Genomic DNA, 16,995 nt, shown 5'->3' with positions numbered 1-16,995 from the left:
CACGTTTAACATGCACAGAAAGATGTTTGGAGCTGCCGATTATGGCCGTTACTTCTTTACTTCAAACTTAACATTTTAAATAGCATGGAGTTCTGTCTGCTGTTTGTTATGTAAAGCGTTAATCACCATCACCTGTAGTGATAGTGTCCAAGGTGGGGTTCTTAAAAGAAAGCCATTCATGTTATATTTTGACTAAATTAGAAAATTCACTGTTCACAATCAACCACATGAAAAAAATGACTCCTCTTTAATAAAATATATATATATATATATATATATATATATATATATTAAAAAGGAGCAATTTTAATTGTACATATATCAGTCAGAAAAAGGATATTGTGGCACAGGTGTAGTACATCTAAATTTCAAGTTACAGCCGTAGCAAAACATGCAAAATAGAAATCTTCTGTAAGTCTGTCTTCAGATGTTTACGCTTTGTGTGAAATATGTTTCTGTGAACATGTTCTGTCTTCATTTTTAGTTGCCACCTTCAAGTTATACCAGAGAGCAAAGCACGTGTACAGTGAAGCTGCCAGAGTGCTCGCCTTTAAGGCCGTGTGTGATGATCCACCTGCCAATGCAGTCCAGCTGTTGGGAGACCTCATGAACCAGAGTCATTCGAGCTGTAGGGACATGTATGAATGCAGCTGCCCTGACCTAGACCAGCTGGTGGACATCTGCCTGTAAGTTCTGACAGTTAAAAGGAAGGAGGGAGGCGGAACATGCAGCATTGTGTGTGATTAAATGTTGAAACATTGACACTTGTTACCACAAGAACAATCTCTTTGGATCAATCCACTGTTTACAGACCATAGTTAACTCTTTCCATGTCAAAGCATTTAGCAATGCTGACAGACACTTTACAAATACTTCATTACTAAGTTGCGTGATTTAGTCTAAAGTAACTGACCTGTAAAAAAAATTTTTTTTTAAATATTTCATTGGAGAGAGTTGCTGCTACAACCTTATTGCAGTTAAACTAATTGTTTTCCATTTCCATTATTATATTGAAATTACAATAGCATATTCAATATTTACCAACATGTTAATGGCTGCTGTTGCGTTATGTTACCATTAACCTGTGATGTAATCGAAAACCTCTTGAAAATGAGGATTTTTTTAAATATATTTTTTTGGTTTATCTTGCAAAGTTGACACTATCAAGCTCGATATCGCAAGATTAATTATGAAATAATAGTTTAGGCCATCTATTAATTAAAGGGACACTAAATGCACCCGGACCACTTCATCTCAATGAATTGGTCTGGGTGCACTGTTCCTGCCGTTATAACAGTAAAATGGAAAACATTTGTAGGAATGCAAATTTTTCTATTGCAGGCTAAACACACTTCTAGTGGCTGTCTATCTGACTGCCACTAGAGACCCATCTGCTGTTAGAACCCTGTCAGACCCGGTTCTCATTCAAATGTTCGTCATAGAGAGCATTTGCTTGGAACAGTGCAGTGATTTGCCACGCATGTGCACTTGCCTCTCTCTACTTCCCCATCAATTATCTTTGTTGTAAATCTTTAGTTTTTTTTTTAAATATGTTGTTTTCACACCAAAACGGTTTAATATATAATTTTTTTGTATTAGAAGAAATAACTTATTCCCCTCTTGAGATCATGGTATTAAAACATATTAAAGCAGGACACATTACTTACCCTCTTTAGATCATGATATTAAAATGTATCAAATAATACACATTACAACTAATCCCTTTCGAGATACTGTTAATAAATGTATAAAAGTATTAAATCACTAAGAGAGTGTTAAATCCATGGGCATTCTGACTCACCCTAGGGTTAGTAAACACTTAATGAGTTGTAGCTAGAAGTGTGGTAAGGAAAGAAGACTCCAGAAACCATTAAGACAACTAGAAACCACACAAACCTCATCGAATTACCCTGCCATTTGCCCTCATTTACCAACACTCTGGAACGCCTGCTCCATCTGCAGACATCTGAAATCGACAGCCATACATAACCTCTTCATCTCAAATTCTCTCACACTACTAGCACTCACTGATACCTGGCTGTCCCCCTCTCATAGCACTACTCCTGCCTCCTTTTGTTTTGGTGGGCTACAATTCTCCCACACTCTCAGACGCATTCTAGGCATCCTTCTCATTCTCTCCCCCCAATCTACCTTTCTTCCCTGCCCTGTAAAGTTCACACTGTCCGTCTATTTAAACACACTCCTTTAGGAATTGCCATTACCACGGTCATCTTAGGCTATTCATTAAACACTTTTCTTCCTGGCTACCCCACTTTATCTTCTCTAGCACTCCTAGAGAAGGGACTTCAATATCCCAATCAACAACCCCAACTGCACTGATGCCTTTCGTCTGCTCGTCTGTAACGTCTTCCTTTGGCCTCACGCACTGGTCTAATTCAGCAACTCATACTGCGGGAAACACTCTTGATCTCGTCTTACCAATCTCTGTACCACCTCTAATCTCTCCAATGTTTAATTTCCTCTATCCGACCACCATCTGCTGACCTTTGACATCAGTATACCCCGTACTCAAATTACATCACCCTAAGCACATCAATCTCGTAGAAGCCTCTTCTGTCCTGACCTACAGTGATTCTCCACCAACCTCAAAACTCTCCTTTTACCTATGTCAAACCTCAGCTGCCCTAGCTCTGCAACCTCTTTTTACAACTCCATCCTCTCCTCTAAACTAGACACCATGGCATCTATTACACTTAAATGCAGCAAGCGCTCCAGCTACAATGTTGGCATACCAAGCTGACCTGACACATCCAAAAATGTTCCAGAACCATGGTGCGGAATGTTGCTAGTCTCACTACTTCCACTATAAATTTATGCTGCGCTCCTACAGTTCGGCTTTTTCCTCTGCAAGAGTAAATTACTTCAATACTCTCATAACCATGCTCCCGGGATCCCAAACACCTATTTCACACTTTTAACTTTCTACTTCACCCTGTTGCTCCTCCCCTCCTACCAACTTGACTGCCATGAACTTTGCAACTCCCTTCACTGAGAAGATTTCTACAATCAGGGAAAATATCTCTCATCTCTTTCCTTCCCCTACCAATACTTCCCCCAGACCCACTCTCTCTGCTGTTCTTTGCTCATTTGCACCCACTTCAGCAGAAGAGGTTTCTGCTCTGCTCCAGTTTTCCCGCCCCACCACCTGTTCCTTCGATCCTATTCCCTCCCATCTCATCTGCACTCAGTCTCCTTCACTTGCTCTGCCACTCACTAAAATTTTCAGTCTGTCCCTGTCCTCTGGCATAATTCCTTCACCATCAAACATGCAACCATAACCCCGATTTTGAAAAACCCCAACCTTGATCTTAACTCTCCATCCAACTACTGCTCTATCTTGCTACTGCCTTTTCCATCCAAGATCCTTGATAGAGTTCTGTATGCGAGATTGACAGACTTCCTTGAATCCAACTCTCTGCTTAAAATGCTTCAGTCTGGATTCCGCACTCATCAATCTGTTGAAACGGCTCTGACCAAAGTATCCAATGATCTAATTGCAAAATCTCATGGTCACTATTCTATGTTTATTCTCCTAGACCTTTCTGCTGCTTTTGTCACTGTTGATCATCAACAGCCTCTTCTCATCCTCCATAATCTCGGTCTACAAGATCCTGGTACTCCTCCTACCCTCCCATGCTCTTTCAATTTTTCTCTCTCTGCCTCAATTTCTCTCTGTCTGTGTTCCCCAAGGTTCGATGCTTGGTCCCCTACTGTTCTCGATCTATACTGCTTCCCTTGGTAAACTCATCAGCTTCTTTGACTTCCACTATCATTTCTATGCAGATGACATGCAAATCTATCTGTCCTCTCCTGATCTCTCGCCGTCCCTAATGACTCGTATCTCTGATTGCCTCTCTGCTATTTCTAACTGGATGGCTGCTCACTTCCTTAAACTTAACATGTCCAAAACAGAACTTTTGTTCTTTCTTTTCTCACGTGTTGCAACTCCAGTGTCTCCCTCCCTCCCTCCAAGTTTACGGCGATACCATCTGCTCCACCACGCAGGCTCACTGCCTATGTATTCTCTTTGACTCCGACCTCTCCTTCACCTCTCATTTCCAGTCGATCGCCAAATCCTGCTGCTTCCATCTCAAAAATATTGTGCGCATCCGCCCCTTAACGCTGGACGCAGCTAAGGTGTTGGCCCAAGCCGCTATCCTCTCTCACCCTGATTACTGCAATCCACTTCTCAGTGGTCTTACATGCTCCCAACTTGCCCCATTACAGTCTATAATGAAAGCGGCGGTGAGGCTCACTTTCCTATCCGCCCGTACCTCTATCAGTCCCTGCATTAGCTCCAATAGCATATAGGGTTTAATTTAATATTCTGGTTCTTGCTTACAAATCTCTACATAATGCTGCTCCAACCTACCTTTCCTCCCTAATACACAAGCACCTACATCTATTTTCTGTTCGTATTCCCACCTCTGATGCTCACCTTCAAGACTTCTTTAGGGCTGCACCATTCTTGTGGAACTCCCTTCCCTTATAAGTTAGTTTTTTACCCAGTGTCCATTCTATTAAAAAATCATGGAAAACGCACTTCTTCAGGAAAGCATATCAATTAAACTGTTAATAGCTTAGCCCCGCACCCTGATTCCTTTCCTATTCTAGCAACCTAGGTTTCTACCCTAACCTTACCTTTTGTGTCACTATACCCAACTTCTTCTAGCATGTAAGCTTAATGAGCAGGACCCTCAACATCTCTGTTCCTGTGCGTCCAACTCATCGGGTTACAATTTCATGTTTGTTCATCCACCCATTGTACTGCACTGCAGAATTTATTGGCGCTTTATAAATAATAATAATTCCCAGTGAAATCAGTGTTGAAATCAGTTGTAGAGATCGAGCTCTGGCCTCTATTTGGGGCTATTAAGATTCCATCAAATTAACCATCTTCATACCATTCACCCATTCAGAAAATAAAGGAGTTATATCTAATTTCCAGTTTCTAGGTATTGGGGAGGAAGCCATGTTTAGTGAGTGATGAAGAATATATTTATTTTATATTTGGAGATATCCATTTTACTATGATGTAGCAGAATTGTAGAGGGTAAGCCAGAGAGGTCCTCGTGTCTCTTTAATAGTACAAAGGACGTCTGTCCAAAAAAGGCGTAATACATGGGCAATGTAGCCAAATGTGGAGAGAAGTCCCTCTGTCAGGATGGCACCTCCAGCACTCAATGGTAATTGTTTAATACCATCTAATTACAATCTTACATGCTGATTCTTGACATTTACAGGCTGTAGAACAATGGGTTATAACCATGCAGATTTTTTTCCATTCTTGATCAGAGTGATTGAAAGTTCTGCCTACCATTGTCTGATAAAATATAGGAGATGGGTGTGCTGGTCATGATGGCTAAATAAATTTTCGACAAAAAACATTTTAATATACCCATTGGGGAGAAGTTCATGCAAATCCTCAAAAAAAAAAAAAAAAAAAGGTTAGGTGATGGAAAATAGCTGTGTTAAGTTTAAGGGATAGCACAAAATGAAAAAATTGTGAGTATCGATATTAATGTTTTGCCATTTGTTTGTGGAATGAGTGAATGGAGTTTTTTGATGAAATATAAGTAATGTGTAATGGTTCCGGAAGTGTGTCTTGAGAGGAAAATTCAGAGATACCAGTAAAACCAGAAGGGGAGTCAAGGTTTTCAGATAGCTGTTCAATAAGGAATGGTAGGGTTGGCTCTCCGTAATTTCACTGTATAGTTCTTTTATAGTTCCTTTATAGTTGGGGTAATTGAAGGATGGACATAAATAGTATATGGGCGAGAGAGGTCCAGGGTAGGGCGAAAAAGGAAATATGCACAGTATCCTTTTCTACGTCAACCCATCTTTTCGTAGACCCCCCAAGAACCAATCTGTTATTCTGTTTAACATGGATGCTTTACAGTTATTTGATATATTGTTAATTGCAAGTCAACTTCTATCTTGAGGTCTAGTCAGGTAAAATACTTTAGGGATACACGTTGGTTCCTTTAAGACTCACGTTTTGTGACTTCAGCAAAGTTATTGGCAGTCAAATTTGTTTGAGATTTGGGATTGGGTTCACTTTGATAACCATTGTGCAATATTGGACAGAAATCATAAAACTTTATCATTCAGTTACTGATTGTAACATATATTTCTGTTTAGTTAATAAATACACAATTCCTCCCTGTGAATTTTTAATTCAGATTCATATCATTGCACATTAGGGGCACTTCTAATATAATATTAGCCTATGTTTCTTACAGCGAGTCCTGTGATCCACCAAGACTCCTTAACATCGAATTTCATGTCAAGATTTTGCAGAATGTTGTAAAAAGGATTTTGCTTTGTTAAATGAGATACTCCTTTAAATGCAGACGTTAGTTGACTTATTGTAATCTTAAAATGAACTTGTCTTGACAGATATAGGTTTGCAGTTTTCTAACCATCTGGCTTGACTCATGTTATACAATCAGAGCGGCTGTGTCACGAATATATCTTTTTATGTCTCCCCTCCCCAATTCCTTAACTCCTCAGTGTCCCCAGTCAGTGTTTATTTGCTCCCAACTCACTCCCTCCAGTACCTTAAATTTTTCAAGCTTCACTGGCCCCTTCATCTTCTGTTCCCGGCCCCTTCCTCTTCTATTAGCTGGCAGTGAAGCCCAGTAAGATGCGAGTGATGAAAATTGAACTGGCCATGTGCTCCACTCGAAAATCACACAAGGCAATGGAGGAAGGACAGGATAGAGGTGAGTATTGTGGGAAAGTTATCTTGAGCTTATCTTAAGCCCCACCCTTTTGTCACAATTGTCAAGGAAATGAAAAATATGTAAGACAAAGTAGTTCCTATTTTCTCTTGTGTTTTTAAGAGAAATAGTGCAGAAATGAAGAAAAGAACAACAGATTGGAAAAAAGAAAGAAAAGGGCAAGCTTGAGTTGGCACTTTAAGTGTTTTAATATATTAATTTATTTCCATTACCCCTGTCTCCTGCTGAGAGCATCAATCATTTATTCAATGGGTGCTAGGTTTATGCACTAAACTCTCAATTGCAGTGAAGGGACCTCTAAGGAAAGGAAATGCACTGGGGAGACATTTAGTGATAGCAGACACACCTGCAAGAAATTTAAAGAAAGTAAACAGTGCGGGGAAACATTAAGGGAAAGGATAGAGAGACTGTTGAGAAATCTATGAAACAGAGACTGTGAGACACACCGAGCAGACATTTAGGGAAAGAAAGAGACACACTTTCCAATATAAACACACCCACACCAAGTTTCTCTCCTCTCAACCATACACATATTGCCGAATAATACATCCCCCGCCCACACACACACACAGACTTCCCAATACAAACATCCGTACACACATGCTGCCTAATAGATACATCCATACATATTGCTTAATACATACAAGCAACCATACACACACTGCCCAATGCAATCATTTACACACACACTCCCCAATGCAATCCTTCACACATTCCATAATACAATCATCTACACACACACTGCCTAATACATCCATCCATACACTCATACTGCCTGATATATACATCTATACACAGATACTGCCCAATACATCCATCCATACACTCATACTGCCTGATATATACATCTATACACAGATACTGCCTAATACATCCATCAATACACTCATACTGCCTGATATATACATCTATACACAGATACTGCCTAATACATCCATCAATACACTCATACTGCCTGATATATACATCTATACACAGATACTGCCCAATACATCCATCCATACACTCATACTGCATGATATATACATCTATACACAGATACTGCCTAATACATCCATCCATACACTCATACTGCCTGATATATACATCTATACACAGATACTGCCTAATACATCCATCAATACACTCATACTGCCTGATATATACATCTATACACAGATACTGCCTAATACATCCACCCATACACTCATACTGCCTGATATATACATCTATACACAGATACTGCCTAATACATCCACCCATATACTCATACTGCCTGATATATACATCTATACACATATACTGCCTAATACATCCACCCATACACTCATACTGCCTGATATATACATATATACACATATACTGCCTAATACATCCACCCATATACTCATACTGCATGATATATACATATATACACAGATACTGCCTAATACATCCATCCATACACTCATACTGCCTGATATATACATCTATACACAGACACTGCCTAATACATCTATCCATCCACTCATACTGCCTGATATATACATCTATACACAGATACTGCCTAATACATCCATCCATACACTCATACTGCCTGATATATACATCTATACACAGATACTGCCTAATACATCCATCCATACACTCATACTGCCTGATATATACATCTATACACAGATAGTGCCTAATACATCCACCCATACACTCATACTGCCTGATATATACATCTATACACAGATACTTCCTAATACATCCACCCATATACTCATACTGCCTGATATATACATATATACACAGATACTGCCTAATACATCCATCATACTGCCACTCATACTGCCTGATATATACATCTATACACAGATACTGCCTAATACATCCATCCATACACTCATACTGCCTGATATATACATCTATACACAGATACTGCCTAATACATCCATCAATACACTCATACTGCCTGATATATACATCTATACACAGATACTGCCTAATACATCCACCCATACACTCATACTGCCTGATATATACATCTATACACAGATACTGCCTAATACATCCATCCATACACTCATACTGCCTGATATATACATCTATACACAGATACTGCCTAATACATCCATCAATACACTCATACTGCCTGATATATACATCTATACACAGATACTGCCTAATACATCCACCCATACACTCATACTGCCTGATATATACATCTATACACATATACTGCCTAATACATCCACCCATATACTCATACTGCCTGATATATACATATATACACAGATACTGCCTAATACATCCATCCATACACTCATACTGCCTGATATATACATCTATACACAGATACTGCCTAATACATCCATCAATACACTCATACTGCCTGATATATACATCTATACACAGATACTGCCTAATACATCCACCCATACACTCATACTGCCTGATATATACATCTATACATAGATACTGCCTAATACATCCATCCATACACTCATACTGCCTGATATATACATCTATACACAGATAGTGCCTAATACATCCATTAATACACTCATACTGCCTGATATATACATCTATACACAGATACTGCCTAATACATCCATCCATCCACTCATACTGCCTGATATATACATCTATACACAGACACTGCCTAATACATCCATCCATACACTCATACTGCCTGAAATATACATCTATACACAGACACTGCCTAATACATCTATCCATCCACTCATACTGCCTGATATATACATCTATACACAGATACTGCCTAATACATCCATCCATCCACTCATACTGCCTGATATATACATCTATACATAGATACTGCCTAATACATCCATCCATACACACATACTGCCTGATATATACATCTATACACAGATACTTCCTAATACATCCACCCATATACTCATACTGCCTGATATATACATATATACACAGGTACTGCCTAATACATCCATCATACTGCCACTCATACTGCCTGATATATACATCTATACACAGATACTGCCTAATACATCCATCCATACACACATACTGCCTGATATATACATCTATACACAGATACTGCCTAATACATCCATCCATACACACATACTGCCTGATATATACATCTATACACAGATACTGCCTAATACATCCACCCATACACTCATACTGCCTGATATATACATCTATACACAGATACTGCCTGATATATACATCTATACATAGATACTGCCTAATACATCCATCCATACACACATACTGCCTGATATATACATCTATACACAGATACTTCCTAATACATCCACCCATACACTCATACTGCCTGATATATACATCTATACACAGATACTGCCTAATACATCCATCCATACACTCATACTGCCTGATATATACATCTATACACAGATACTGCCTAATACATCCATCCATACACTCATACTGCCTGATATATACATCTATACATAGATACTGCCTAATACATCCATCCATACACACATACTGCCTGATATATACATCTATACACATATACTTCCTAATACATCCATCCATACACTCATACTGCCTGATATATACATCTATACACAGATACTGCCTAATACATCCATCCATACACTCATACTGCCTGATATATACATCTATACACAGATACTGCCTAATACATCCATCCATCCACTCATACTGCCTGATATATACATCTATACATAGATACGGCCTAATACATCCATCCATCCACTCATACTGCCTGATATATACATCTATACATAGATACTGCCTAATACATCCATCCATACACTCATACTGCCTGATATATACATCTATACACAGATACTGCCTAATACATCCACCCATACACTCATACTGCCTGATATATACATCTATACACAGATACTGCCTGATATATACATCTATACACATATACTTCCTAATACATCCATCCATACACTCATACTGCCTGATATATACATCTATACACAGATACTGCCTAATACATCCATCCATACACTCATACTGCCTGATATATACATCTATACACAGATACTGCCTAATACATCCATCCATCCACTCATACTGCCTGATATATACATCTATACATAGATACGGCCTAATACATCCATCCATCCACTCATACTGCCTGATATATACATCTATACATAGATACTGCCTAATACATCCATCCATACACTCATACTGCCTGATATATACATCTATACACAGATACTGCCTAATACATCCACCCATACACTCATACTGCCTGATATATACATCTATACACAGATACTGCCTGATATATACATCTATACATAGATACTGCCTAATACATCCATCCATACACACATACTGCCTGATATATACATCTATACACAGATACTTCCTAATACATCCACTCATACTGCCTGATATATACATCTATACATAGATACTGCCTAATACATCCATCCATACACTCATACTGCCTGATATATACATCTATACACAGATACTGCCTAATACATCCATCCATACACTCATACTGCCTGATATATACATCTATTCATAGATACGGCCTAATACATCCATCCATCCACTCATACTGCCTGATATATACATCTATACACAGATACTGCCTAATACATCCATCCATACACTCATACTGCCTGATATATAGATCTATACACAGATACTTCCTAATACATCCACCCATGCACTCATTTTGCCTGATATATACATCTATACATAGATACTGCCTAATACATCCACCCATACACACATACTGCCTGATATATACATCTATACACAGATACTTCCTAATACATCCACCCATACACTCATACTGCCTGATATATACATCTATATACAGATACTGCCTAATACATCCACCCAAACACACACATACTGCCTGATATATACATCTATATACAGATACTGCCTAATACATCCATCCATCCATACACACATACTGCCTAATGCATGCACTTTACAGTGAATGTATCATTTATCGCTGTGATAAATGATGTAATCAGCATTTGGTGGGATTTAATTTATAATAATGGTGGGATTTAATTTACTTTACAATGAACTTGTCTGACAGGTTCACTCCAAGTGAAACATTTTCAGTCTAAAATATACTTGTGTTAATATGTATTATAAATATAATTTAATATATAAGGATCTATTTATATGGTCACACACACTCTTTTTTACACTCTCTCGCTAAAATATACACACACTCACTTACATATACAAACACAATGTCACTCAAACTCAAACTCACACCAGTTTACAAATAGTGACACTTTAAACACACCCACAATAACACACAATTTACCACCATGCCTCCAGTCTGCAGGTGGTTTTCCTTGTTTCTTATAGGGGAGCAGGATTGCCGTGCACTGTGAGCACAGGCTGCTTCCTGCTCCTTTCAGAGTGTTTCTGGTGTTCACAGGTAAGCCTGCAGGAAGCAATGTGTTCTGCTCCGGCGCTGAGAATACAGTAAATCCCGCTCTCTGAGCAGATCATCAGAGGTGACAAGAGGAGCTCAGCAGATGAATGGTTGCACTGTGGGGTGGCTAAGGAGCCACTCGGCCAGCACACCGGACACAGGAGAACGCCTTAAAGTAGCACCTGATCTGCTATCCTGCATACCTCTGTTTTTTGACATACCATTTGACTTAATGGTATGTCAACTAAACGTATCTGCTCTCTCTGTCCATTCTCAGATTGCCTGTCCATACCTCCTGCAAGAAACCATTCTAGCAGTTTCTCTCCTCTCGTCTTGTTACTACTAGTGCTGCTCTCACACAGAGCCTGCCCCTCCTCCCTACATACTCTTTCTGGCATTGCAATTCCTTAGACTGAATTCAAGCAGTGGAGATGACCAGGGAAGATTTCCCTGATGACGGACATGCAGTGCACAAGCTAATGGCACAGGTTTGGCTCAGACTGAACTGATCAGCAACAGGAGGAGGTGGAAATGGCTGTTTAACCTCTGATATTTGAGAAAGCTAGACATTTGCTAGCAATTCTGCTAGCACACTGTTAAGTTGAAACTTGATTAGCTGTCATTTAAGATGAAGTTGTATTTGTCCTGACAGGTAATCTTTAAATGCACATAATAGTAATTTTTGTATCATTTGTTTGTGTCTTTGCACAGGCAATGACCGAAAGAAAGATACAGAGATGGGAGGAAAATGTGCAAAAGTCGAGGAGAGAGGGACAATAATATAGAGCTGGGAAAAATGTTGCTAAGTGGATGTATAAATATATCAAGTAGAGACAAAACTTTCTTTGAATAGGGAAGAAGAAAATATGGAATAGAGAAGAAAAATGGAATGGAATGTCATTAGAAAAACACTGTGTAAGCAGCCATAAATTGTAATAAATAATGTCATTTATTGGGGTTAATCCAACTTCAGCTTCAAGCTGGCTATCTCCCGAGTTCGTTTCACCCCCCTGCACAGCAGGGCTTATAGGTTCATAACGTTCTAATAGGGATTAAAGTGTCACGGTTTGCTAAATGAATAATATGTATTTAACGTGATGCTCTCTAAAAATGAAAGTCAGGCTGCTACCTAATGTTATGCCTGAAGCAGGGCTTTCCCTGTTTATCTGTAGAAAAAATCCCTATAGAGATATCAGTAATCATTTTTCTTTTTTTGGGGGGGGGGGGGCTCTGTTTTAATGGAATGCATATTTCGCCTCAAGATTGCTCCGTCATTGCCCTCAGCGTTTTGGGAGTAGGCTGTACAGCTATACGTATATGTTTAGTCTAACACTATGACAAACAACCCCCAGGAGTTAGGTGATGTGATCTGTTCTAAATGTATGAAGAAATATGTATGAAATTCAAACACTATCTGCCTGTCTGTCTGTTCATTCCTTTGTCACCATTTTTATCCAATACTATTGCGTGGCAGACAGAGTCTGTACGGCTGTAAAGACGCACGGTACTATAGTATCAACTCAGCACAGTGCTTGGGCACTCCCAGTGTGCTCTGGGGATCCCTATCAATCCACCACTGCTAATCACGTTATTAGAAATTGGACTGTTTAGAGGTTATGTGAAGATTCCAAAAAAATCATATAGGATTAGAGGAATAATGCGAACGGAGACAGTTGGCGAACAAAATAGCAAAACTACATTTAACAGAATTCTTTAGAAAACAGAATTCTCTATCACGTCCATTGTTAAAGGGATAGTGTAGGGGAATAAAACAAACAAACATTTGTTTGTGCTGTTTCTGTGCCATTAACGTTGTATAGGTATTTTCAGTTAGCCCGTTTTTTTTTGTTTTTTTTTAAAGGAAGAAAGAAAAAAAAAATTGAATAAGTAAATCGGTACTGAAAAAGGTTACTCTGATTTCATCAAATAACGTCCTGTAACTTGCTGACAATTTTGCAATCGCATGCTTCTCGTAAAGAAGGCAGTGGTCAAACTAAAGACCCTCTGTCATAAATGTGCACTGACACGGTAGTTTACTGATAAGTCCTCCATGAGATGAAGTGGTTATGGTACTTAAGTGTCCGTTTAACCCACACTCACCCTTTGACATTAACCCCCCTAATCCTGTCACACTCACCCTTTGACATTAACCCCCCTAATCCTGTCACACTCATCCTTTGACATTAACCCCCCTAATCCTGTCACACTCATCCTTTTACATTAACCCCCCTAATCCTGTCACACTCATCCTTTGTAACTATTGATTATTATTTTAAAGCTTTTTTGGCCAACCAAAATGGACATTTTAGTTTTCAATGACCCCTTCACACCAGCACTTCCGTATACGCAACTGCCAGACTATGCAGCTATACCCCTCAATTGTGTATGAACGATAAGCATAATTGCTAATTAAATTTGTTTATTGCAAACCATAACTACAGTCAGAGAGCTCAGAACGCAGCGACACTGCAAGTTTCTGAACAAGGAATACAGAGACTCTGTATCCAGTGCTGCAAGCCTGCCCGTCAATATAACTACAGCTCCTCATACACACACAATGTAACCCCTATTTATTTCATTATGGGTTTTAGTATAAACCTCATGTTTGAGTCTTGCCTAAGGCCTCACAAAGTCTAGAGCCGCCACTGACAGTGATAGCGATAGCATAGCTGACTTTTCCCTAGCAAGCTAATACATCCGGTAATGCAATCCTACCAAATCTATTTTAACAATAGTCCAATAATTGTTGTGTTACGTATCCTGTAGGCGATACATTACAATACAGTTGTTTGATGGTTATCTGTAAGTGATGCACAACATTTTATTTATAGAGGATTCATAAATATTCATTGTGATGTGCAGCCACCAGAATTCCTTTTTACGTATTAGTAGCTTCTCTGGGAAATGTTGCTGTATGTCAGAGTGTATTTGGGTTAGTTTAGTTATATCAGTTATTCTTGAAGAATTTTACGTTTTATTTGTCCTCGATGTGAGACCTAACAGGACTGAATGTATGTTATGTGATGCCTTTGGCTCACACCCAGTGATGCTATGACATAAAAAAGAAAGTCCAAGGGTATTATGGGATTATGTAACTTCTTGCATGCCGAGTACAACATAGGAGAGGTCAACATTATCCTTTGGATACCGGACCAGTAAACCTTCCCTGCTAAGAAACTCCCACGAGATGTATGGCACTTGGGTGAGAGGTCTGAACTCTTATGTAGACAATGAGTCTATTCCTCATATAACCCTCATTAGCGATCTTTCAGGATATTGTCTCAGGTGTAAATGCTACATTCCCAAATGTTTCAGCACCTGGGTGTGAATGGGACAGCAATCTCGTTACAATAAGCAAATGTCATGATGATTATATACAGCACAACAACTTCTTCAAATAAATAAAAAGCTATGGTCGAATTTAAATGTTGATTAAACTATGGTGTGTACATACATTTGTATATGTTTTTAAAGAAGTACATCAAACATGTTGGAAACATGGAAATGTGGCCTGTAGCATTGAGCACTGTATGTTCACAGTAAGACATTTTCCCAAGTAAACATCTCAAGGCAGAATTCCTTCACAACCCGCTCTAGATAACAAGGTGTAGATGGTCTATGACTTGGGAATATAAAATAAATGTGTAATATTTCTTTGGAGAGGAGTAAAAATATAGTGTTTATTGTTTGTATGTGATCTGCAAAATATGTCAGGCATCCGTTAATGTAGTGATTTGTAACGGCTAAGTACATTTGCAAAACTCATTCATTTGACTCTTCTCTGCATGAAATAGATCTCTGTTACACTAGAGACGGTAAAACGAATATGTTAACTTCCTGAGTCCTTCTGCCCTTGGGCCTGAAGAATATGATACACGTGTTCTTAATAATTAAGACCCACTGAATATAGAATGAATATAGAATGAGAATCAATTCTGGAAAGTCCAAATCTATAGCTTAAAATAAACCGTCCATGGATCCTTATTTTGCATTCTTTTGTAAAATAACAGATGAAATTAATATCTTGTAATACTTTAATTTTTATTGAACAAACTCAAGGCTAAAGCAATTGTGCAGAAAAGCTTGTCTTTCCAAAATTCTGTTTATCCAATAAAAGGGTATCACAAGATACTCAGTCTGTTATTTTACACGTGTTTCACATGACTAATACAGCTAAAATTTCAACTTGCATTCTGTCTAAATATATTACATGAAATGTATACAAAAAAACAAAAAACAGACAGTTAAATTCCCACATATCTGATGGTCTATAACCAGTTTTACAATGAACATCTAAAGTCTCCTCTATATCTCAGGACCAAGGGGTAGACAATAATTAATCGGACAGATCCTGTTATCTAAATGTAGTTCTGTAGGGATATGGGCATTATATAAAAAAAAAAAGACAATAAAAAAAACAGATTATGCCACATGACCTGCTATTTGCATTCATAGAAATTGCATTAAATATCTCTAGTGGTATTGAATGGCATTTCAAATGGTTTTGGAGCAAGGGATTTTGGTACTGGGACAGCTGAATTGAATTTCTTTCACTGCCCCAAGGTTCGGAGAGACAGGGAGACTGAGTAATGGCTAAATCTAATTATGGTTCCTTTGCAGGAAATTGACAGCTTTGAGTATGAATAATTATCTGATAAGTCATTTTGCCATGCATGTTAATATGCATCCATATAATCAGTGTGCCTGGATTTACCATTTATTTGAAAATATATAAGAACCTCTTTGGCTTTGTATAACTCGGACAGCTGGACGAGGTATCAATTGGAGGACTGAAGTTGCCTCGGAGAAGAAGGAAACTTTCAGAATGTGTCAGTAATGTCTGTAATGAACCATGGCAAAAGC

At 38.6% G+C, this 16,995-nt stretch overlaps 1 protein-coding gene across 1 annotated transcript in view; it reads left to right on the top strand.

Moving 5' to 3' along the window:
• GALK2 (galactokinase 2) overlaps positions 1 to 16,995 on the top strand; it is a 138,834-nt gene that overhangs the window by 106,970 nt on the left and 14,869 nt on the right. Inside the window, exon 9 of the mRNA XM_063445684.1 lies at positions 485 to 686. Within this exon, the coding sequence (XP_063301754.1) occupies positions 485 to 686 (202 nt within the window). The remainder of the gene's footprint in view (positions 1 to 484; positions 687 to 16,995) is intronic.

The sequence above is a fragment of the Pelobates fuscus genome, chromosome 3, assembly GCF_036172605.1.
Source record: "Pelobates fuscus isolate aPelFus1 chromosome 3, aPelFus1.pri, whole genome shotgun sequence".
Lineage (NCBI taxonomy): Eukaryota > Metazoa > Chordata > Amphibia > Anura > Pelobatidae > Pelobates > Pelobates fuscus.
The sequence above is the reverse complement of the archived record's forward strand: the minus strand, read 5'-3'. Positions and strand labels throughout refer to the sequence as shown.